The 25,137-nt window shown below is 36.2% G+C and overlaps 1 protein-coding gene across 1 annotated transcript in view; it reads right to left on the reverse strand.

Annotated features, from left to right (window-relative positions):
- STXBP3 (syntaxin binding protein 3) overlaps positions 1–25,137 on the reverse strand; it is a 65,651-nt gene that overhangs the window by 7,446 nt on the left and 33,068 nt on the right. Inside the window, exons 9-17 of the mRNA XM_032155177.2 lie at positions 22,540–22,664; positions 19,276–19,371; positions 19,087–19,144; positions 7,926–7,991; positions 6,674–6,754; positions 5,185–5,323; positions 4,832–4,938; positions 3,311–3,403; positions 1,234–1,319 (exon numbers count right to left, since the gene is read on the reverse strand). Coding sequence (XP_032011068.1) covers positions 1,234–1,319; positions 3,311–3,403; positions 4,832–4,938; positions 5,185–5,323; positions 6,674–6,754; positions 7,926–7,991; positions 19,087–19,144; positions 19,276–19,371; positions 22,540–22,664 — 851 coding nt within the window. The remainder of the gene's footprint in view (positions 1–1,233; positions 1,320–3,310; positions 3,404–4,831; positions 4,939–5,184; positions 5,324–6,673; positions 6,755–7,925; positions 7,992–19,086; positions 19,145–19,275; positions 19,372–22,539; positions 22,665–25,137) is intronic.

Here is a 25,137-nt window from a genome sequence, read left to right on the forward strand (position 1 = left end):
TGACCTCTAAACTACACAGACATAAGGGCAACCACTAGAAGCTAAGATAAAAAATTTAAGACTTTTAAAAACTCAACAAGGACATCAGTGGCTACAAGAGAGCAAGAGAGAAAGATTCCATAGTTGAAGTCCACACAAATTACTAAAACAATTTGGAGTTGCTATAATACATTATCTAAAAGGTCCAATTTTCAACCCAAAATTAGTAGATATACAAAGAAACAGGAATGTGTGACTCATACTTGGGGGGAAAAATACATTCAATAGGAATTAACCCTGAGTAGACTCAGATGTTAGGGACTTCCAAGCAGTTATAAATATGATCGAAAGAATTAAAAAGAAAAATATGCTAACAAGTTAACAACAGGGAATCTCAACAGTCAGAAATGGAAATAAAAAAAATCAAATGGAAATTCTACATGTGAAAGTACAATAACAAATTTAAAAAGGATGAAAGAAAAGAGTCTCAGTAACTCACAGGACAATGTCAAACCCTCCAACTTATGTGTAACAGGAGTTTCAGAAAGAGAGGAAGGAGTGAGAAAGGGGCAGAAAAATATTTGAAAAAAATAATGCCTGAAAACTTCCCGAATTTGATGAAAATTATTAACTTACAGATTTAAGAAACTCAACAATCCTCAGGTAGAATAAACACAAAGAGAACTATACCTAGACACAATACAGTTAAATGGCTGAAAGCCAAAGATGAAGAGGAAATCCTGCAAGATATAACTCAAGACACTGTTTAGGATACAAACATATATAGAAAAAGTATAAAGACATACACGCAATAAACACCAAATTCAGGACAGAAAATAAAGGGAAAATAATAAAACCAGAGTGTGATATACAGGAAGCTTGAATTATACTTACAATGAGTTAGTTAATAAGCTGGGCACTGGGTATAACGGTATGCATTGTAACATTCTCTATATCTTTCTATGTTTAAAGTACCTCAACACAAAAATAATTATCAAAAAGGATTAAGGTCTCTGCTATGTGAAGGAAGAGGAGCTGGGAAAGGAAATACTTCTTGTTTCATGAAAATATTTTTTATAATAAAGTACATTTTCATATTGCTTATCTGGATTCATTTAAAACAAGTTACAGTTAAAGAAAAAATACAGGATTATATACTTGAAAGAAAGTTGCCAAATATGAGTATCTGTGTACCATTTTAAATTATTAGTCCATAGAATGAAAATTTCATTGATCTTCACTTATAGAATTTACCTTACAGCTCCTGAACCATTCCAGACTGCTGGACACTGGGAACAATATGGCCATTCTTTTGAATCTAATCTATTATCAATAGCATCCTAAGGAAGGAAAGAGTTAATTCCATCAATAAAATTGTAAATTGCAGGACTTTGTTTGGCATAAAGGTCAAAACTTGTGTTTGCAATTGAGGAACCTTAGACATAAATATTTAGTATAAGATTAGCCTTTTCTTTGAAACTCACAAACCTTATTTCCTTCAAAAATTAGTGAAATCATTTACTTATTAAACCAATATTTGCTGCATGACTCCCTTTCTTCATTTGGAGGGTCCCCATGCTGTTATAAGGATTCCAGGCACCTTATCAGAGCCTTTAGTTCTATGGTGCCGGGGGTCTCTAATCGTTATTCCAGTCGTGACATACTTCTAAAGCTTTGCCCTTCATAGCTACTACTGCTATGGCCTAGGGGTACTCAAGACACTCCAATGGGATATGGGAAGTTTTCTTTTTCATTTTATTCTTTAAAATTTTCCCTTTTTTCAGTGTTAGATTTTATGATATATATATGTATATAAATACACTGTACACACAGATTATATTTTTTTATTACAGTAATGCTTAACTTATAAGTAAATAGGTTCATGCTCACATTTTTTTTATGGTTAGGTGTGCATGAACTGAAAAGTATGGAGACCACTGCTTTACAGCATGGTAGTATAAGTAGTATTAACAAGTAGGCACATGGATTGGGCACAAAGTACTCAGTAGTCCAAGAATATTTCAGTAAGACTGCAAGAAGGGAGGAAATCAAGTTTCAGGAGAAATTCTAAAGGCCTAAGACTGTCATGGATCCAAATGTGTATTTTCTGAATTTAACATGCAAATCTTTGTTAAGGGGTTCAAGAAAGTCATTTCTTATTTTACAAATACTAGCCATGGTAAACTGATTAGGAATATGTTTAAAAAAACAAAAAACAAAAAACTAGCCATAAGAAACTACTTAGTTCTACATCATCCTTGTGAGAAAGGAAAAAAAATTCTTATGTTAGAGAAAACAAAGTCTAAATTCTTTAGATTTTTCATATATGTTTAAGCATGTGTGAATAACATAAAACTAGCCAAGCAAAACAGAGAAATCATAGTTATGCACTGTACCAAATTAGCTCCCAAAAGAAACTATAAACTGGGGTTTAAGTCAAAGGAAAAGGGGAATAAAAACTATATGATCATGACCGAAGAATCAGTGTCATGATTTTATTAAGCTCATAAAGTAATTTTAAAATTTGCTCATTTTATAATTTCCTATAATTGAATAATGTTCTCTAAGCGTAAACAGTATTAAAGGCATGATTCATCTGACAGCAAACTATAATGAAGTTTACATTTTAATCCAAAAACATTTCCAAGAATATTGGCATCTAACACTTTCTAATAGTGGTCCACATACAAATGTTATTTTTGTTGAACTTTCATTCAAATAAATTATATTTTGCCACATACAGTTATTAAAACAAAGCAGTATTTTTCATAAAGCATATATGTGTTTATTTTTTTTTATTTTGAAACAGTCAGTAGTGAGTTTGTCTGAGGTCTTTAAGAAAAGAATCTTCAGCCGGGTGCAGTGGCTCACACCTGTAATCCCAGCACTTTGGGAGGCCAAGGTGGGTGGATCATGAGGTCAGGAGTTCAAGACCAGCCTGGCCAACATAGTGAAACCCTGTCTCCACTAAAAATACAAAAATTAGCCAGGCGTGGTGGCATGTGCCTGTAGTCCCAGCTACTTGGGAGGCTGAGGCAAGAGCATTACTGGAACCTTGGAGGCAGAGGTTGCAGTGAGCCAAGACTGTGCCACTGCACTCCAGCCTGGGTGACAGAGTGAGACTCTGTCTCAAAAAGAAAAAAAAAACAGAAGAATCTTCAAGAGTTTCCTCTCCTCCCTTGACCCCAGATATGGGCTTTTTTGTGAAGCCTCCAACCACTACAGAAACTTCCTGCCCAATATATATACTCAGACTGACATAAACTACAAAAAGTAAAGAATACTCTAAAGAGGGCACTCAGGTAGAAGAAAAAATTGTAATGATTTTTACCTCCATAACATCTTTGATAAAAGGTGTCCATCGAGAGAGCTGAAAAGTTTCTTCTGCAGACCGATCCTTTCTTAACGGTTTGCCTTGTTGAGACTAATACAATTAGAGGAAAAAATTAAAAACAAGTAATTCTATTCAAATGTAATACTCTTATGTTTCCTAACAAAGATATTTAATTTACCAGTAAATACTATATTGTATTTGACTTAAAACTAAGAGTGGAGATGCCTACTTTAAAAAATCTGAGTGTGGTCACATAACTCCACTGAACAGTATTTTGTGCTTTAATGCTAAAATTTATTTATAATCATATCAGAACATATGTCTATTAAAATAAAAGTATTATAAAACTTGATGGCTGTAGTCCCAGCTACTAGGGAGGCTGAGGCAGGAGAATGGCATGAACTCAGGAGGCAGAGCTTGCAGTGAGCTGAGATCGAGCCACTGCACTCCAGCCTGGGTGACAGAGTGAGACTACATCTCAAAAAAAAAACACACACACACACACACACACACACACACACACACACACAAAAACTTGACAGGGCTGGATGCAGTGGCTCACACCTGTAATCCCAGAACTTTGGGAGGCTGAGGCAGGCAGATCACCTGAGGTCAGGAGTTCGAGACCAGCCTGGCCGACAGAGTGAAACCCTGTCTCTACTAAAAATACAAAAATTAGCTGGGCGGATGGCAGGCGCCTGTAATCCCAGGCAGGAGGCTGAGGCAGGAAAGTTGCTTGAACCTGGGAGGCAGAGGTTGCCGTGAGCCGAGGTCATGCCACTGCACTCCAGCCTGTGCTACAGAGAGAGCCTCTGTCTCGAAAAAAAAAAAAAGATGGGAAAGTGAGATTCTAAATAGAGCTCTTCAAAATTTGACTTTGAGCCTGTTTTTTTTTTTTTTTTTTTTTTTTTGAGACAGTCTCGCTTTGTGCTGGAGTACAGTGGTGTGATTTTGGCCCACCGCAGCCTTGACCTCCTGGGCTTATGAGATCCTCAGCCTCCTGAGTAGCTGGGACTACAGGCACACACCAACACACCTGGCTATTTTTTTGTTTTTTGTAGAGGCGAGGTCTTACTATGATGCCCAGGCTGGTCTCGAACTCCTGGGCTCAAGAAATCCTCCTGCCTCAGCGTCTCCCAAAGTGTTGGGATTATAGGTGTGAGCCACCATACCCAGCGAACCTAAATTTTTTTAATCAAGAAAATATATACTTATTTTCTCTGTCATATTATAGTTAAAGGTTACACGTTTAACTAAAATATGACAATTGTTATAAATGAATCATAAAGACAAAAGTATAAGTAGTGAATTATGACAGAAGCCACAAAATACAAATTCGCTAGAAAACTGCATTTGCCCAAATTACATATGGAAAAGAGAACAAAATCTTTAATTCTTACTTATTCAAAATCTATAGAGTGAACTTAAGAAGACTGTCCACATAAAAAAAAACAGTTAATACAAACAACCATACATACACATATATATAAAGTATATACACAACATGAGACTTCTTACTTGGGGAACAATGGGAACACCAAGGTAACTCCAGTTACGAATCATGTCACTCTCATTTTCTATCTTTACATTCTGGATCAACCTGTCCAAATTTTCTTCCGTAGTTCCTTAAACAGGTAAAAATATGAGTGCACAATCACATAATTGCTACCAAAATAATTTCAAGGCTTTAGGTAGTACCCATGAATAAAGCTTTTAAAATAAAAAACAGTCAAATTATATCTCCTTCAGTCTTCTCTCAATTTCATATTTTCCCTTTTACTTAACCAAGTTCAGCAACTATCTTTCAGTTTTCAAAGATTCTTTTATGATCAATAGTAAAATACTTATTAAAAAGTGATTATCTCCATTACCATTAATACTGAAGATATAAAGTAGAATTGCTCTTATTTTATCACAATTATCATGACTTTTGTTGAGTAGAACTGGAAGGAGTACTCGCATGGAATCTTTCACCTTCTGTCCTTCTGCATCAGTTCCAAGTGCCAGGTCCTTAATGAAAATAAAATATTGTCAGTGATCTATAACCAAAATTCATTTTTTAGTTAAAAACACCTATTATTGGCCGGGTACAGTGGCTCATGCCTGTAATCCCAGCACTTTGGGAGGCCAAGGCAGATCACCTGAGGTCAGGAGTTGGAGACCAGCCTGGCCAACAAGGTAAAACCCCATCTGTACTAAAAATACAAAAAATTAGCTGGGCGGGGTGGCGGGTACCTATAATCCCAGCTACTCGGGAGGCTGAGGCAGGAGACTCACTTGAACCCGGTGGGGCAGAGGTCGCAGTGAGCCATGATCGGGCCATTGCACTCTAGCCTGGGCAACAAGAGCGAAACTCTGTCTCAAAAAAACAAAAAACAAAAAACAAACAAAATCTATTATTAAATCTTGTCAAATTTTAATGGAACACTGATGACATTACACAAGAAAATATAAACATCACTTGTAAACTATTGTTTATAAAAAATACAAAAGGTCAAAAAATAAATCGGAGAAGATAAAAATTATTAATCTAAACCTATGCTATCCAGTACTGTGGCCACTAGCCACATACGACTACTGAGCACTTGAAACGGGATCAGTCTGAATTAAGATATGCTGTAGGTACAAAACACCAGGAGACTTGAAGTAATATAATGCAAAATTATCTAATTAATAACTTTTTATACTGATTATATGTTGAAATAATATTTTGAATACATCAGGTTGTCAAAGTTTTTTTTGTTTGTTTGTTTGTTTGTTTTTTTTTTTTTCTTTTAAAGAGACAGGGTCTTGCCCAGGCTGCCCTCAAACTCCTGGGCTCAAGCAATCCTCCCACCTCAGCCTCCTGAATAGCTGGGACTATAAGCACACACCACTGCACCCAACTTATTCGTAAAATTAATTGCACTTTTTAATTTTTACCTTCGTTAATACGGCTATTAGAATGATTAAAATTACATGCAGCTTGTATTCTATGAGGGGCAATGGTCTAAACAGTTGAGGCATGATATCAAAGGCCCCTTGTAAAATGAGCTCTGCTGGATGCCATACTAAATGCTGTACTGAGAAGGTCCTACCAACAATGCCACCCTGAAATCATGCTCCCAAAATTTAAATCATTCCATTAAACAAAAAATATATAATATATTAGGAGGGACAGTTTACTAAGATACTCTACAGCTACTTGTTAATATTAGTGGGGAATGACATTAAATACTGCCTAGGTGGCTCCCCTGATAAGAGAGAGTCTGTGATTCTGTAAAAACCAACCACTGTATCAAGCAAAAAGTTAGGTTTTAACTTACAAAGTTTATCCTGGAAATTTGTTATGAACAGAGGCATTTCTGATTCTGCACATACCTGTTCAGTTTTGCAGAGCTTTTCTATGTTAAGCTTGAACTTATTCATGCAATCTTCTGCTAAGTTAAGATGGACAACTTGCTGAAAAACAGAAGAAATCAATCATTTAAAGGATTTTAATGACTTTTGTGCAACTGGTAATATTAAACTTTTGAGAAAGGCCTGAAAGGAAGTATGGGCTGAGGTGAAAGAAGGTAACACGTAAGCAAGGGAATAGCTCAAGAAAGGGAGTAAATGAGAAGGTGATTTACAGGTGAAATGGTTTGGCTATGTCCCCACCCAAATCTCAACTTGTAGTTCCCATAATCCCCACGTGTTGTGGGAGGGACCTGATGGGAAGTGTTTGGAACATGAGATGATGGGAGTGATTTCCCCCATGCTGTTCTCGTAATAGTGAGTGAGTTCTCACGAGATCTGATGGTTTTACAAGTGTCTGGCAGGTGCCCTGCTTGTACTTCTCCCTCCTGTGGCTTTGTGAAGAAGGTGCCTGGCTTCCCCTTTGCTTTCTGCCATGATTGTAAGTTTCCTGAGGCCTTTCCAGCCATGTAGAACTGTGAGTCAATTAGACTCTTTCCTTTATAAACTACCCAGTCTTGGGTATTTCCTTATAGCAATGTGAGAACAGACTAATACAACAGGGGGCAATCAACAGACAGCATAAATGGGATGGAAGTGTTGAATTGTTGAATTTGGGTTTGACAGTAATGAAAAATAAAGTGAGAAAAATACCCAGAAGTTCTTCAAGTTCATATTCTCTTTATCTTTCTAAATGTTTCAAGTATTTTAACACACACAAAAATCACTGGTTGACTAGGGTGTAACATGACAAAAATGTTAAGATTATTCTGATAGTATTGTAAGGAGCAAAAAAATAGTTTACCTGACTAAGCAGCTTAAATGCTCTTAAATCTACTAATATGTAACTATTACTTTAAAGAAACATGTAGAATAACAGCCACTAGTCAATCTAGTGCTGAATTTCTTATAAGGTTGATAAATATTACTCTGTTAGGCTATTCAAGACAAAGATATAGAAAACTTTAAGCTGGATTCAGATAAATCTAGGTTATACATATAGAAGTTATGAAGAAGCTTAGATATATGGGATATTTCTCAGACCTATAGTAAGGTTTTAGAGGACAACTAACACCAAGTATTCCATGAAACCCACTGCTAAATCGAACTACAGAATGGAATATAAACCGAATATAAACTAAAACTAATTAGGTATCTCATATACAATACTGCTTACCTTGGTAATCTGTTTTCGGAAATGGGGCATCTTTTTCATCAGCTGGGTAAGAGCACTAAGTGATATCTAGGAAAAATCAAACTTTTTTTTTAGGCAAACCTATGATTCAGTTATTCCATATTACAACTTTGAAATTCTAGAGTTTTACAAATTATCACATCTAGTTAATTTACTGAATATTTGAAAATTTTTTTTAAAGAAGAATTTAGGAGGCTTCTGGTTTCACTCACAATAACGTAGCTGATATCAACATCACTCTCCCTCCATAAATAAATAAGATTGGACAAATAAATAAAACAATAGCTTTCAAGTAATGGATAAAAATAGCTCACAGCTGAGACAGCTGAGTGAAGGAAAGCACCAAAGGTGATCCCTGCATGCACCCTTCCTTTCCCTAAAGATGTTTTCCAAACACCACTGAAAGGAAATACAGTTCAAGTAGAGAGTAATTTTCTCCCTGGGTGCAAAAAAAAAAAAAAAAAAAAAGAAAAAAAAATGGCAGATAAGAGCTTGGGGCTGTGAGGTAGATTTTGGGAAGCAGGGTGCTAAAGATAAAGGAACTATACAGAACATAACCCAAAAATGTGTAAAGAGATTGTCCTTGAACCCCTAAGCTGCACATGTACAGGGCATAACCCTCAAAGGTGTAATAAAGAACAACTTCTGGGTGGCTAAACGTTGGACAGAGATTTCAGAGGGGTCTTAGTGCTAAGAATACACTAGCATCTCCTGATCTAGACAAAGTAAAGAGACCTAAGTGAACATCCTACACATTCAGTCCTGGGACTATGCCTTAGGACTCAGTGCAAAAGTGAAATAAACTTACCATAACATTGTCTAACATGAAGTTACAACAAAATCACGATTATTCCTCAGCAACTTAACTGCCTGCCAGAACAAAACTCAACATTCTGTGTAGAGACAGCATCATCTAGAACCTCTGCAATGTATCATCCACCATGTCTGGCACAATAAAACATTAATAGGTGAAACAGGAAAGTGATTGATACTCAAGTGATAAAACAGTCAATAAAAGTGGACCCAAGACAAGGAATAAGTTCTAGTGTTTGATATCACAACAGTGACTATAGTTAACATATATTTTGTATTTCAAAACAGCTAGAGGAGAAGATGGGAAATGTCACCAACACAAAGAAATAATAAATGTTCAAGGTGATGGGTATTCTAAATACAATGATTTGATCATTACACACTGTATGCATGTAAACATTTACATGCCTCATAAATATGTACAGTTACTATGCATCAATAAAAAAGCTAAGAAAAGAACACCTCAAAATGTAAAAAACAAAGAAACTCCCAAAAAGTAGACCTAAGATGGAGTTGGCAGAAAAAGACTTCAAAGTAACACATTTATGTTAAAGTGGAAACAGAGGAAAAGGTGGACTACATGGATCAAAAGATGGAGTATTTTAACAGAGAACTAGAATTTATTTTCTAAAAATCCAATGAATGTCCTAGAGTTAAATATAAGACTTTAAGTTCAAAGTACAATGAATGACTTTCATACATTGGTAGTGGGACTGTAAAATAGTACAGCCACTTTGGAAAAATAGTTTGAAAGTTTCTTATAAACTTAAACATACATTTATTATTGATTCTGCAATCCCACTCTTAAGTATCCTCCCAAGCAAATGATAACATCTGTTTACAGACATGAATGTCTGATATGAAGAAGGTGAATATTTATAGTAGCTTTATTCATAATTGCCAACAACTGGAAAAACTAAAATGTTCTGAAACTGGTAAATTGATAAACAAATTGTGGTACATCCATATGATGGAATACTACTCAGCAATAAAAAGTAATGAAACTACTCTTGCATGCAGCATGAATGAATCTCGAATGCATTATGCTAAATGAAAAGAGCCATAGTGTATTATTCCATTCATTGGACATTCTGGAAAAGGCAAAACTACAGGGTCAGAAAACAGATTAGTAGTTGTCAGGGGATGAGGACTGAGTTAAGGGGTTATCCGCAAAGGGGCATGAGGACATTTTAGGGGGTGATGACATTATTCTCTATCTTGATTGTGGTAGTGGTTATATGACAATGTGCATTTGTCAAAACTCACAGAACTGTATACTATAAAGGGGAAATTTTACTTTATACCTCAGTTTTCAAAAGGATACAAAGAATGGGTTTAATAGCAGACTGAATAAAACAGAAGACAGAAGTAGGAGACTCAAAGTCAGGTTAATAGAGAACATTCAATTGCAATGCGGAGAGGTTAAAAAAAAAAGGTAACAGAATGTAAGAGATATAGAATACAGTCAAGAGATCTAAAAAACATGTTGACTGGGGTCCCAGAAAGAGAGAAGAGAGAGAATGGGACAAAATACAGATGTGAGGAGATAATGACCAAGAATTTTACAAACATAATGAAAGTTATCAACCCAGTGACTCAAGAAGCTCAGCAAACCCCATGGAGGATAAATAGCAAGCAAACCACATTATAGTAAGGCATATCATGGTCAAATTGCTAAAAATCAAAGATACAGAGAAAATATTAATAAACAGTTTATCTTTAGGAAAACTATAATACTTAATAGCTGCCTTTTTTCAGCAGAAATTACGGTAGCCAGAAGGTGATGTATTGAAAGCTTTAAATTGCTGAAAGGAAAAAAATTGCCAACTTTGAATTTCAAATCCAGCAAAAGTATCTTAGAAAAAATTGCAAAACAAAGATGTCCTCAGACGAAAAGAAAGCTGGGAGAATTCAATCTAACCCACTTGGAAAAACTGAAGAGCAGTAAGAAATAAACAGTACCAGACTGTATAAATATGTGGGTAATAATAAAAGTCTACTGAGTGTTTATAACAAAATAACATCTTACTTTTATTTTTTTGGGTTTTTCTTTCTGAAAAAAAAAACACAAACATCTTGAGTTTATAACATACGTTGAAGTAAAATACATGAAACGACCGCACAAAAGAGAAAGGGGATAAATGAAGTTAAACTATTATAAGATTCCTGAATTATTCAGGACATGACATATTCAGGACATACTATTAAACAAGGGTAAGAATACATTTTTAAATTTCCAGTATAATAACTAAAGGAAGGACTAAAGGCAAAACACAAATGTTTATATTGGAGATGAAATGGAATTTATTTTAAAAAAAAGACTTGATAAGGAAAAGAATAGAATATAAAAAATGAAGAGAAAACAAGATACTAGATATAAATTTAACTATATCAATAATTACATGAAATATATATGAACTAAACAAGCATTCTAATTAAAAGATTTTTGGGCTGGATAAAAAAACAAAATTCAACTACAAGCTCTTCTTAAGAAGCACATTTTAAATATCAAGACAGGTAGTTGAAAGTAAAGGATGGGAAAAGATATACTATGCAAACACTAACAAAAGAAAGAAGATATAGTGGTATTAACATCAAAGTAGACCTTAAGACAAGAAATACTGCAAGTAATAAAAGGGACATTTTATGATGATAAAAGGCTAAATTCAACAGAAAGATCGCTATCTTAAATGTATAATGAACTTAACATAGCTTTATCAGTTAATATAACTTCAAAAGTTGAAAGGACTAAAGAAAAACAAACTAATTCGCAGTCATGATCAGAGTTTTTAATATACCACTTCTAGTAACTGACAGAGCAGGTCAAAAAAAATCAGAAAAGAAATAGAAGATTTGAACATGATTAACCATCTTGTTTAACTGACACATACAGAATTTATATTCCTTTCAAGTACACATAGGGCATTTATGATAATATATGCTAGGTCAGAAATCAATTTTTTTTTTTTTGACACAGAGTCTCACTCTGTTGCTCAGCCTCCTGAGTAGCTGGAGCCACAGGTGTGTGCCATCACACATGGCTAATTTTTGTATTTTTAGTAGAGACGGGGTTTCGCCATGTTGGCCAGGCTGGTCTTGAACTCCTAGCCACATGTGATTCGCCTGCCTTGGCCACTCAAAGTGCTGGGATTACAGGCACGAGCCACCATGCCCAGCCCCATAAATCAAGTCTTAATATATTTTAAAAGACTGATGTCATATAGTGCACATTCTCTGACCACTGTATAATTAAATTACAACTCAGTAACAGATAACTACAAAATTCCCAAATGCTTTGAAATTTAAAAACATATTCCCTATATAACACATGGGTCAAAGAAGAAATCACGGTTAGAAAATGTTTTGAACTAAATGAAAATAAGTTATTCCAAAACTCCTGGGATGCAGCTAAGTTTGAGATGGAAATAACTATAAAATATATACAATAGGACAGAAGAAAGGTTGGAAATCAATGTTCTAAAACTCCAACTCAAGAAGCTAGAAGAAAAAATTTAAAGCAGGGGTGTCCAATATTTTGGCTTCCCCGGGCCACACTGGAAGAAGAATTGTCTTGGGCACATATAAAATACACTAACGATAACTGATGAGGTTAAAAAAAAATCACAAAAACATCTCATAATGTTTAGGAAAGTTTACAAATTTGTGTTGGGCCACATTCAAAGCCGTCCTGGGCTGTATGTGGCCCATGGGCCACAGGTTGGACAAGCTTGATTTAAAACAAAGTAAGCTGAAGGAAGTAAATAAAACTGAGTAAAAATCAGCTAATTAAATATAAAACATACAAGAGTGAAAATCAACAAAGACAAATGTTGGTTCTTTGAAATATTAGTAACATATGCAGTGGATTTTGTTTTATTTTTTTTACACGGAGTCTCACTCTTTTCTCCAGGCTGAAGTGCAGTGGCGCTATCTTGGCTCACTGCAACCTCCGTCTCCCAGGTTCAACCAATTCTCCTACCTCAGCCTCCTGAGTAGCTGGGATACAGGTATGCACCACCAAGCCCGGCTAATTTTTGTATTTTTTTTTTTAGTAGAGACAGGGTTTCACCATGTTGGCCAGACTGGTCTCAAACTCCTGACCTCAGGTGATCCATCTGCCTTGGCCTCCCCAAGTGCTGGGATTACAGACGTGAGCCACGGCACCCGGACTGCAGGGGATATTAATAATATATAGGGGAATAAACAAATTAACAATATCAAGATTAGTAAATAAAATCTAACTATAGATTCTACACATATTGAAAGGATGAGAGGACATTTCAAAACTTAGACATAATAGACAAATCCCTGAAAAATGCGATATCCCAAAACTAATGCAAGAAAAAAAAAACTAAATAGTTCTATATCTATTAAATAACTTATCATTAATTATAACGAAAGACCTCCCCATAAAGAAGTCTCCATGCCTGAACTGCTTCAATGGTGAATTCTTTCAAGCAGCAATAGAACAAGCAGTAACAATCTTACACAAACTCTTTCAGAGAATGGAATGACAAAGTGTGCATCACAATTCATTTCATAAGACCAAAATAATCTTGCTGCTAAAACCTGACAAGAAAATTACAAAAAAGGACTATTACAGAAAAGTATTTCTCATAAATATAGAAGCAAATATCCTACAACAAAATATTAGCAAACAAAATCCAGTGACAGAGGAAAAGGATAATGCATCATGATCAAGTGGAGTTTATTCTAGAAATGGTTACTTTTATGTTAGTAAGTCAATAAATGTAATTCATCACATTAACAGAATAAAGGGGAAAAAAAGACAATATCAAAATGCCTTTGATGAAATCCAACATAGAAATTTCCTGATTAAAAGAAAACAGAAACAGGCTGGGTGTGGTGGCTCACACCTGTAATCTCAGCATTTCGAGAGGCTGAGGCAGGAGGATTGCCTGAGCTCAGGAGTTCGAGACCAGCCCGAGCAATATGGTGAAATTCTGTCTCTACTAAAAACACACAAAAATTAGCTGGGCGTGGTGGTACACACCTGTAATCCCAGCTGCTTGGGGGCCTGAGGTGGGAGGATCGTTTGAGCCCGGGAGGTTGAGGCTGTAGTGAGTTGAGATTGCACCACTGCACTCCAGCCTGGTGACAGAACAAGAAAAAGAAAGAAAAAAAAGAAAGAAAAAGAAAAAAAAAAGATAAAAGAAAAAGAAAAAAAAAAGATAAAAGAAAAAGAAAAAAAAAAGAAAAAGAAAAAAAAAAAAAACCAGAAACACCAAAAAACCTGTTGGCAAACTAAGAATAGAAAGGAACGTCCTTAATTTGATAAAAGAAAACTACCTAAAACTAACATAATACTTAATGATGAAATACTGAACTCATTTCCCATAAAGCTGGGAATGTGACAAGGACGCTCATTATCACCAGTTAGATTTCATGTTATACTGGAGGTATCAGCCAGAACCAGGAGGTATTAACTACTAAAAAAAAAAATTTGAAACGTATGACAAGCTTCTCTAATCCGCCTTATTTTGTTGTTGTTGTTGTTCTGTTTTGTTTTAGGCTTTTTGCAGCCTGAAGCCATGGTTTTTAGTTTCTGTCTCTAGTGATAAGTGGAAAAGAGGGATAAAGAAGGGACTTTACTAGCCGAAACAGAAACTAAGAACCCATGACTGTATTCTCTCCTTTGGACACCTCTGGAAGATTAATTTAGAAAGGAAGAGACTAAACTTTCTTTATTCACAGATGATATTACTGTGTATATAAAAATCCAGCTAGGTGCACTGGTACCTGCCTGTAGTCCCAGCTACTAGGGAGGCAAGGGTGGGAGGATTGCTTGAACTCAGAACTTTGAGACTAGCCTGGCCAACAGAGTTCCGATCTCTTAAAAACAAAAAAGCCAATCTATAAACAAAGTACTAGAATTAAAAAATAAATTTAGCAAGGTCACCAGATCCAAGGTGAATATACAAAAATCATTCACATTTTATATACTAATAAAGTAAAATGGAATTTAAAAAATACCATTTATAACACCAAAAAATCAAATACCTAGAAATAATCAAAGAAAAAATGTGCAATACCACTAAAATGAAAATTATAAAATGTGGCTGAGATAAACTATCTACATAAATGGAGCTATATTCTATGTTCTTGGATCAGAAGATGCAATATTTTTGTTAGTTCTTCCCAAATTAGTGTACAGATTCATGTAATCCCAATCAAAATTAAATGTTTCTGTTGAAATTGTCAAGCAGAATCTAAAATGTGTATTAAAAGACAAAGGTTGTGAACAGCTGAGACAATCTTGAAGAACAAAGCTGGAAGACTTATACTACCAAATTTCAAAACTATTACAAAGGTACACTAGTTAAGACAGTGTGGTCTTGTTACAAAGATAGACAAATTGACCGTGGAAAAGGACATGGAGTCCATAGACCCACACATTTATGGTCACTTGATTTACAACAAATGCATTACTGCAACTCAATGGTGAAAGGATGGTCTTTACAATAAACAGTGCTTGAGTAATCAGATATGCATATGGAAATAAAATGAAGCTAGACCTTTAACTCACACCATAAATCAAAATTAATTTGAGTGAATGGCATGGTTTGGCTCTGTGTCTCCACCCAAATCTCACCTTGAATTTTAATAATCCCCATGTGTCAAGGGCAGGACCAGGTGGAGATAACTGAATGATGGGGGCAGTTTCCCCCATGATGTTTTTGTGATAGTGAGTGAGTTCTCATGAGATCCGATGGTCTTATAAAGGGCTTCCTCCTTCACTCAGCATTCTTTCTCTCCCCTGCCACCCTGTGAAGAGGTGCCTTCCACCATGACTGTAAGTTTCCTGAGGCCTCTGCAGCCACGTGGAACTGTGAGTCAACTGAATCTCTTTATAAATTACCCAGTCTCAGGTATTTCTTCATAAAAGCACGAGAATGGACTAATACAGTTTTGGTACCAGGAGTGGGGTGCTGCAGTGTGGGGAAGCAACTTTGGAACTGGGTAACAGGCAGAGGTTGGAACAGTTTGGAGGGCTCAGAAGAAGACAGGAAAATGTGGGAAAGTTTGGAACTTCCTAGAAACTTGAGTGATTTTGGCCAAAATGCCATCAGTGATATGGATAATCAAGTCTAGGCTGAGGTGGTATCAGATGGAGATGAGAAACTTCTTGGGAACTAGAGCAAAGGTGACTCTTGCTATGCTTTAGCAAAGAGATTAGTGGCATTTTGCCCTTGCCCTAGAGATCTGGGGAACTTTGATCTTGAGAGAGATGATTTAGGGTTATCTGGAAGAAGGAATTTCTTAGCAGTCATTTATTCAAGAGGTGACAGAGCATAAAAGTTTGAAAAATCTGCAGCCTGACGATGTGATAGAAAAGAAAAACCCATTTTCGGGGGAGAAATTCAAGCTGGCTGCTGAAATCTGCATAAGAAACAAGGAGCCAAATGTTAATCACCAAAACAATGGGGAAAATGTCTCCAGGGCATGTCAGAGACCTTCGTGGTAGCCCCTCCCATCACAGGTCCAGAGGCCTAGGAGGAAAAAATGGTTTCGTGGGTCAGGCTCAGAGCCTTGCTGCTTTGTGCGGTCTTGGGATTTGGTATCCTGCATCCCAGCTGTGGCTAAAAGGGGCCAAAGTAGAACTCAGGTCATTGCTTCAGATGGCACAAGCCGGTGGCTTACACGTGGTGTTGAGCTTACAGGGTGCGTAGAAGTCAAGAATCGAGGTTTGGGAACCTCTGCTTAGATTTCAGAGGATGTATGGAAATGTCTGGATGTCCAGGCAGGAGTTTGCTGCAGGGGTGGAGCACTCATGGAGAACCTCTGCTAGGGTAGTGCAGAAGGGAAATGTGGGGTTGGAACCCCCACACACAGTTGCCATTGGGGCACTGCCTAGTGAACTGTGAGAAGTGGGTCACCATCCTCCAGATCCCAGAATAGTAGATCCACCAACAGCTTGCAACATGTGCCTGGAAAGGCTGCGTACACTCAACACCAGCCCATGAAAGCAGCTGGGAGAGGGGCTATATCCTGCAAAGCCACAGGGGCAGAGCTGCCTAGGGCCATGGGAACCCACATTTTGCATCAACATGACCCAGATGTGAGACATGGAGTCAAAGGAGATCCTTTTGGAACTTTAAGATTTAATGACTGCCCTACTGGATTTTGGACCTGCATGGGGCCTGTAAGCCCCTCTGTTATGGCCAATTTCTCCCATTTGGAATAGGTGTATTTACCAAATGCCTGTACCTCCATTGTATCTAGGAAGTAACTAACTTGTTTTTGATTTTATAGGCTCATAGGCAGAAGGGACTTGCCTTATCTCAGATGAAACTTTGGACTTGGACTTTTGGGTTAATGCTGGAATGAGTTAAGACTCTAGGGGACTATTGGAAGGGCATGACTGTGTTTTGAAATGTGAGGACATGAGATATGGGAGGTACCAGGGGCAGAATGATATGGTTTGGCTCTGTTTCCCTACCCAAATCTCACCTTGAACTGTAATAATCTCCACATGTCAAGGGCAGGACCAGGTAGAGATAACTGAATCATGGGGGTGGTTTGCCCCATACTGTTCTTGTGATAGTGCATTCACACAAAATCTGATGGTTTTATAAGGGGCTTACCCCTTTGCTTGGCACTCATTCTCCCTCCTGCTGCCCTGTGACATGGTGACTTCTGCCATGATTGTTAAGTTTCCTGAGGCCTCTCCAGCCATGTGGAACTGTGAGTCAATTAAACCCCTTTTCTTTATAAATCACCCAGTCTCAGCTATCTATTCATGGCAGCACGAGAATGGACTCATATAGTGAATTATAGACTTAAATGTAAAAGCTAAAATGATCAGCCTTCCTGAAGAAAACAGAAGAATATATTAATGACCTCAGGGTAAGCCAAGACTCCTAAGGACACAGAGAAAGTATAAAAGAAATAAATTGATAAATTAGATTTCATTAAAATTGAGATCTTCTGTTCATCAAAAGATAAATACATACATAAATACATGTATAGAACTCATATCCAGAAAATAACTTCTAGAAATCAGTAAGAAAAACAGACAACTCAATTAAAAATGGGCAAAAGACCTTCAATTGGCACTTCACAAAACAGAATATCCTAATAGTCAATATGCACAAGAACATTAGAGAAATTGAAATGAAAACCACAATAAGATACCACCTCATGCAATGAAATTTTAATTGAAAATAAAGACAAGAATCTAGCAAGTGTTGGTGGCAATATGGAGCAACTAGAACACTCAATTATTGCTGATGGGGATGTAAATCAGTTCAAACACTTTGCAAAACTTTTGGCATTACCTATTAAAGCTAAACACAATCCTACTCTATAACCCAATAATTTTACTCTTAATATACCCAAGAGAAAGAGTGTGTATGTCCACCAAATGACATGTACAAAAAAATCCATAGCAGCTTTGTTCATAATAATCCCAAACTGGAAAAAAACTAAATGTCCATCAAAAGGAGACAAGATGAACAAATTGTTGTATATTTACATAATGGTATTACTACTATACGCTAATAAAAAAATGAATTACTAAAATACGTAACAGGTGAATCTCATTATGTGAAGTTCAAGAACCCAATCTATGGTGATGAAAATTAGAACAGAGTTTACCTCTGGCAGGATGGGTACTGACAGGGAAAGGAAAAGAGGGAATATTCTGGAATGATGAAAATGTTCTGTATCTTGATTTAAAGTGGTGGTTTCAAGCATATATATAAGTAAAAGTTATCCAGTATAAATTTAAGATTTGTGTGCTTTACTTATAAATTATATCTGAATATAAAATCCCAACAATGCATTGATAAAATTGACTAAATGGCCTTAAAATAAACTTTATGGCCAGGCACAGTGGCTCACACCTGTAAACCCAGCACCAAAGTGGGCAGATCACTTGAGGCCAGGAGTTTGATACCAGCCTGGCCAACATGGCAAAACCTTGTCACTACTAAAAATATAAAAATTAGCCAGGTGTGGTGGTGCACACCAGTAATCCCAGCTACTTGAGTGCCTGAGGCAAAAGAATCACTTGAGCCTGGGAGGTGGAGACTGCAGTGAGCTGAGATGGCGCAACTGCACTCCAGCCTGCGTGGCAGAGTGAGACTCTGTCTCAAAAAATAAAATAAAATAAAAAAATTTTAATGAAGCAGGACAGCCAAAAATGTTGTTAACTATTGAAACTAGGCAATGGGTATGTAGGAGTTCATTCTCTACCTCTGTATTAGAACTTTCCAAAAATAAAAAGTTAAAGAAATAAAATAAAGATTTTAAACAAACTTTAAAATTCACCTTCACTATTACTTTGAAAGTTAAGTAAGACTCTTACCTTTCCTTCTGTTGCTTTCTTTGTTGATGAAATTTCTTTCATAAGCTTGGGAATTTCCCTGTCAAATTGTGAGAGAATTCTTTAAATTTCTAAGATGTAATTCTTTACAGAACTATTTTAAGGTTACAAAATGTACTATTACATAGTGTCTCAAAATTATGGAACAAAAATTAAAATGAGTTCACATACTCTAACACAACCGCGATATGTCGATGTCGAATTCTAACCCAGAGGTCATCTTCTTCTTCAAGGACGGCCTCCTTTTCTTTTCCATCTGTTTTATATCTACAAGTAGACAGAAGCACTAAAACTTTTTGATTTTTTTCCCTCCAAAGTCAAAAGAAACATTTTTACAAACAGTAATTTCAAGACACAACTCAAGAAACTGAAAAGTAAAATCCACTATTTTAGGGGGGTAATGAATACCTACTCAAAACTAAGGCATGTTGTTATCCTTACATTAAAAATAAGTCCTAAGCCTACCAAGACATTTTCAAATATTCAGTTTAGGTGTCATTATTAGAGTTGTAGTTCAGCAAAATTGTACCTTATAAAAAAATTCAACGTCCTACAATTAACTTTAAGAACAAGACTGAATATACTAACGCTTTGTGTTCTAATTGCCTACAACACTGTTATGGTGTGCTAATAACCCACAGTACAATTATCAAATCTCCATTAAGAACAGGAATATCGGCCAGGTGCAGTGGCTCACGCCTGTAATTCTAGCACTTTCGGAGGCCGAGGTGGGTGGATCACTTGAGGTCAGGAGTTCAAAACCAGCCTGGCTAACAGGGTGAAACCCTGTCTCTAAAAAAAAAAATACAAAAACTTAGCAGGGTGTAGTGGCACACGCCTGTAATCCCAGTTACTCTGGAGGCTGAGGCAGAAGAATCACTTGAACCTGGGAGGCGGAGTTTGCAGTGAGCAGAGATCGCACCACTGCACTCCAGCCTGAGTGACAGCACAAGACACTGACTCAAACAAAACAGGAATATCCTCCCCAATATAACCTATTAAATACTGAAGGTGTTTCAGAATGGGTACAAAATTCACAAACATTTATCATCTGTTTCTTTATTCTCCCCCAACCCTATAACCACATCTCCTTTACAGAATGAGAAAGAAAATGAGAGAAAAAAATTAATGTAAGCCATAAAAATTGTGATAGCTTTGATGAGTTCTGCTGAAGTGGGCACCAATTTAAGGGATTCATGAAGCTATTCAAAATGGGCTACCTGACTGATTCCCCTTATCTTTTTATGCAGATACCCTCCTTCCATTTGTGGAACTAGACAAGACTGAATCATCCTTGGAACTACTGATTTCCTGAGTCAAGATCAGGAAGGACTGCATTGAGTTTTCCTAGCTCTGAACTACAAATAATACATATAGACTTCGCTATATGAATATAATCATTTCTATAACCCCCACAAGTTACACATCAATCTATAAAACCATCCACCTGTGTGGATTACAGATGTCCAAAGACAGAATCACTGTGCTCTATTATATAAGGCTGCACTGTGGATGAAAGCCCTTTTGTCATTTAAAATACCACTTTGTTCTTATACAATACCTTTGACTTATAAGTGATTTGTAAACAAAGATAAGAGTAACAAGCCTGACAATACTTAGGTGATCAATATCCCATTTTAAAAGTAAATTTAGTTGGGAGGCCGAGGTGGGTGGATCATTTGAGGCCAGGAATTCGAGACCAGCCTGGCCAACACAGCAAAACCCCATTTCTACTAAAAACACAAAAATGAGCCAGGCGCAGTGGTGCACACTTGTAGTCCCAGCTACTTGGGAGGCTGAGGCCGGGAATCATTTGAACTCAGGAGACGAAGGCTGCAATGAGCCGAGATCGCGCCACTGCACTCCAGCCTGGGAGACAGAGTAAGACTCTGTCTCAAAAAAAGAAAAAAAAAAAAGTAAAATTTAAAGAAGTCACCAACATGAAAACTTGAATCTGGACACTTAGAGCTTCCTGCTGCTTTGTATTCTGTTTCCATAAAAAATTGTGATGAAGGCTGGGTGTGGTGGCTCACCCCTGTAATCCCAGCACTTTGAGAGGCCGAGGCAGGCGGATCACCTGAGGTCAGGAGTTCAAGACTGGCCTGGCCAACATGGGAAACCCCACCTCTACTAAAAAAAAAAAAAAAAAAAAAAATTGTGATGGAGCGCAAACCACAGGGAGCTTTACTCCCATCTAATTCTTATCTCTGAATGTTTTTGACTCAGAAAGAAGGGAGTATAGTAGCTTTTTAAAAAATAAGTCTTTACTTAAAAAAAATTAAACCTTGCTTTGCTGGCCAGCACACCTAAAGAGATACGTATTTTAAATATTAGGTTAGAAACGTCTAAAATCTATATCTTTGGTCTGGAACTAAATCCTTTACTATCCATTGGTTTATTAATTCTCTTCTAAACCTCTTGAGTAATGCAAGTTTAGAGACCTACAGGGTAACAGAGGTAAATAATATCCCCTCTGAATAAACTGCTTAAAAATAACTTTTATATTAGAAAAATAGCTATGTTATCTAACATTAATACAGATAATACAGAGAAAAACTCAGAAACCAAGATTTGACCAGAATGCAATAAAAATACAATAGAAAATACAAATTTTAACAATATTTAAGAAAAAAACAGTATCATAACTATCACAAGTGTCATATCTTAAAACTAACAAATTAGTTTAAACATAAAATTTCAGAAAACTAATTTTCATTTTTATTACTGTACTTAAGCAGTAAATCTTAGCTGACAAATACCAGTTTGGATTCAGAAATCATGATATCAAATAGCATTTGTAATGTATGTAACACGTACACACACCATAAATGATACAGAGATACAGTAAGATGATTCCTTGATAGAAAAACTATTTCATTTTTCACTTAGGTTTTTATTCGACATGACTTTTAAAGTAAATATGTTTATACCAAGATTAACTCAGTAGAAGGTACCAAAATGGTAAAACTATGCCTGTTGTTCTCAATAGCCATCCTATTTAGTTTTCTAGTGTTCCAATCTTTTAAAATACATTATATTGATAAGACACATACACTTTTGAATGTATGATTCAGAACAATTATAGCCTAACAATTCTGAATATGGTTTCTCCTTCAATAAATATGATAGTGAGCCTGGTATTTACTTTTAAAAGCAAAAGGGCCAAATTCCATGTGTTTAAATGTAGCTCTGCTGTACACACAGTTAAGGAAGCAAACACACCAAAAATGCTCCAAAACAATCAAATTACGCTTTAATTTACAAGGTCAACATATCTGTCAAAGACTATAACTGTAGGAATAAGAGAAGGATAAAGTCTCTGAATAGAAAAGGTTACAGGGGCTTTCAGATTTCTGGTGCCTATATAAATCATTAAATGCTCATATTCTATCCTGTTTGTATATGCCCTTTATATGCCCTTCAAGTTATACTTGCTTGTATGTATCATTCTCAATTGGTAGTAGATCATATGCCATTGCCTGAAAGGTCAGTTCATGCAGGACAGTGGACACAGGATCAAAGCCACGATCAATTATTAAGAGCTGTGAATGAGTTTTACCCTAGAATAACAAGATAAAATCATCTTAAGCAGCTTCAATTGCTTAGTGTGAACATAGTTTCAATAGCTTACAATACAAAGCACCCTTTTCCTAAGTTCTGTCCCTTTTCCCCACCAAACATACAACAAAACAAAACAAATGGTTAATTGTCTTAAGAATGCGAAGTTATAATAAAACAAAGAAAAATCTGAGTAGCCCAAGAGAGAAAAAATGAAGACTACATCACTAAAATCTAATTACTTTTGTAATTAGAGTAAGAAGGTACCTTTAATAACATGGGTTTGAACTGCATGGATACACTTATACTCAGAGTTTTTTCAACTAAATGATAGAAAATACAGTATTTGCAGGATGTGAAACCTGCATGTATGAAGGGCTGACTTCCCAGATATGTAGGTTCTGTTGCACTGATGCAGGACTTGAGTATGCATGGATTTTGGTATACACAAGAGGTCCTGGAACCAACCCTCCTCTGTGTTTACCAAGGGACAACTGTATAATAGCCTGAAAATTCCTTTTAAAAAAGTAACATTTTCTTTGCCCTATATCTATTTTCTTATGAATTGCGTTCCAAAAGCACCAAAACTGATATAAATCATGAATAGTAGCTACTATTTGAGCTCTAAGTATTAGACATTTTACTAAACAAAAATACATGGATTATTTCATTTAATTCTTTTAGTAATCCTGTGAGACAGGCATTATTATCTCCAGTTGACCATGAGGGCATTGCGGCCTGAAATGAACTAACTTGCCCAAATCATACAGGTAGTAAGAGGCAGAATGGAGATTCAAATGCAGGTTTGCTCCAACGTCTGTGCTCTTAACTGTTATGCTATTTTAAGACTGTACTGACACCAACTAAGATGATAAATCACAATGAAAGCCTTGTTATCATTAATTCGCAAACATCACTAATCACTAAACAGTGAATAACAGTGCTGGAAACGTTTATTGTTAATGTCAGTATCTTTCATATTTCATTTTAAAAAGTAATAAATTCTTTGGATTAGTATTCAAAGCAATAACAGATAACTACAGATCATTATACAAACATTTTCTATTTATTTACACATAACAGGTAAATTTTATAGGCTAAATTTTTAAAATATTTTAAAATTAAGCACATTAATTTAATTAAAATTTGAGACAGTATGATATGGTGGTTCAGAGCACAGCCTTGGAAATCAGCTAGGTCTGAATTTGAGTCCAGTCTTGACCACAATCTTGCAGTACAAGTTTGGACAAAATGCTTATCCTGCTTACATGGCAGTAATCTCTTTGTAAAATGAAACACAATTATGGAATCTTTGCCTTATAAGATTACTGAAAAGGTTAAATATAATCATACCATGAAACACAGCACAGTAAGCCCTCAAAAATGTGAGCTATGAATCTTCAGAAATATAAACAGGAAAAAGTGCAATGTAAGTTCTATAGCAGGCTTAGGGCTTATGATAGCATGTGGGAGGAAACAACACTTGGCCTGAAGAGTCAGGAAAGGCTTCAAAAATGAGGTGACACTTTATCACTTTATCAGGTGTCCCTGAATAAAGGAAAGGTATCAAGTATTTGAAGGATGATTACTTTTCCAGACAGAAAGAGTGGAAAGGACAAGCTTAATTTTTGTGGATTTTGCTCTTTCTCCACTGAAAACATGAAGGACTAAAAGCATATTTGATTGTATATCTCTTCATTCAACAAACATTTATTCACTATCTACGATGTGTACTAAGCCATTGTCTTCGAAACTACAACCAGAATAACAGCCTTCACTAGGCCTCTAAACCAAAAACAGGTAACTAACCTAACATCTAAGTTTATACCTTCCATTCCAGCCACATTGTTTAATTGTGGATTTTGCCTTTTTCTCTATTGCCTCTACCTGAAGAATCCTGTTTTCCATGCAATGAACTCCCTGTTTATCATGTTACCTCATTCTTCAAGCTAAAGGGCCTCTTCTTCCTGGGTTGCCTTCCAACACTCCAGTTTAGAAGATAAGCCCGGGACTATATTCCCATTATACTCTGTGTATCCTTCTCTCATTCCACTTTTTACACAATATTGTAATTGGTGGTTTCCTGGCACAACTCCTCTTCTAAACTAGCAACAGTTCCTTTTCTTCATTCTCCAGCTACTGTAATATGGCTTCCTAGGCCTCTGGCACCACCTCTGTCAGTCTCCTCAAGCTCTTCATACTCTCACCCACATGTAAACGCTGCTATTTCCCAGATTTCAACCTTAGTCTTTGATTATATTATTTCCATAGGATAACAATGGCTGCCACTTATTAAATTCCCATTGGTGCCAAATACTTACATGCTAACTTAATCCTCATACCACCTAGCAAGGTATATATTATTTCATCTATTTCATAGATGGAAAAATAAACTCAAGGTCACAGAACTAGTGATATTAGGAATTCCTACATTTATTAAATGTTTACTCATTGGCAAGCATTATTCTAAGGACT

This window comes from Hylobates moloch, unplaced genomic scaffold (assembly GCF_009828535.3).
Source record: "Hylobates moloch isolate HMO894 unplaced genomic scaffold, HMol_V3 SCAFFOLD_5, whole genome shotgun sequence".
NCBI classification, from domain to species: Eukaryota; Metazoa; Chordata; class Mammalia; order Primates; family Hylobatidae; genus Hylobates; species Hylobates moloch.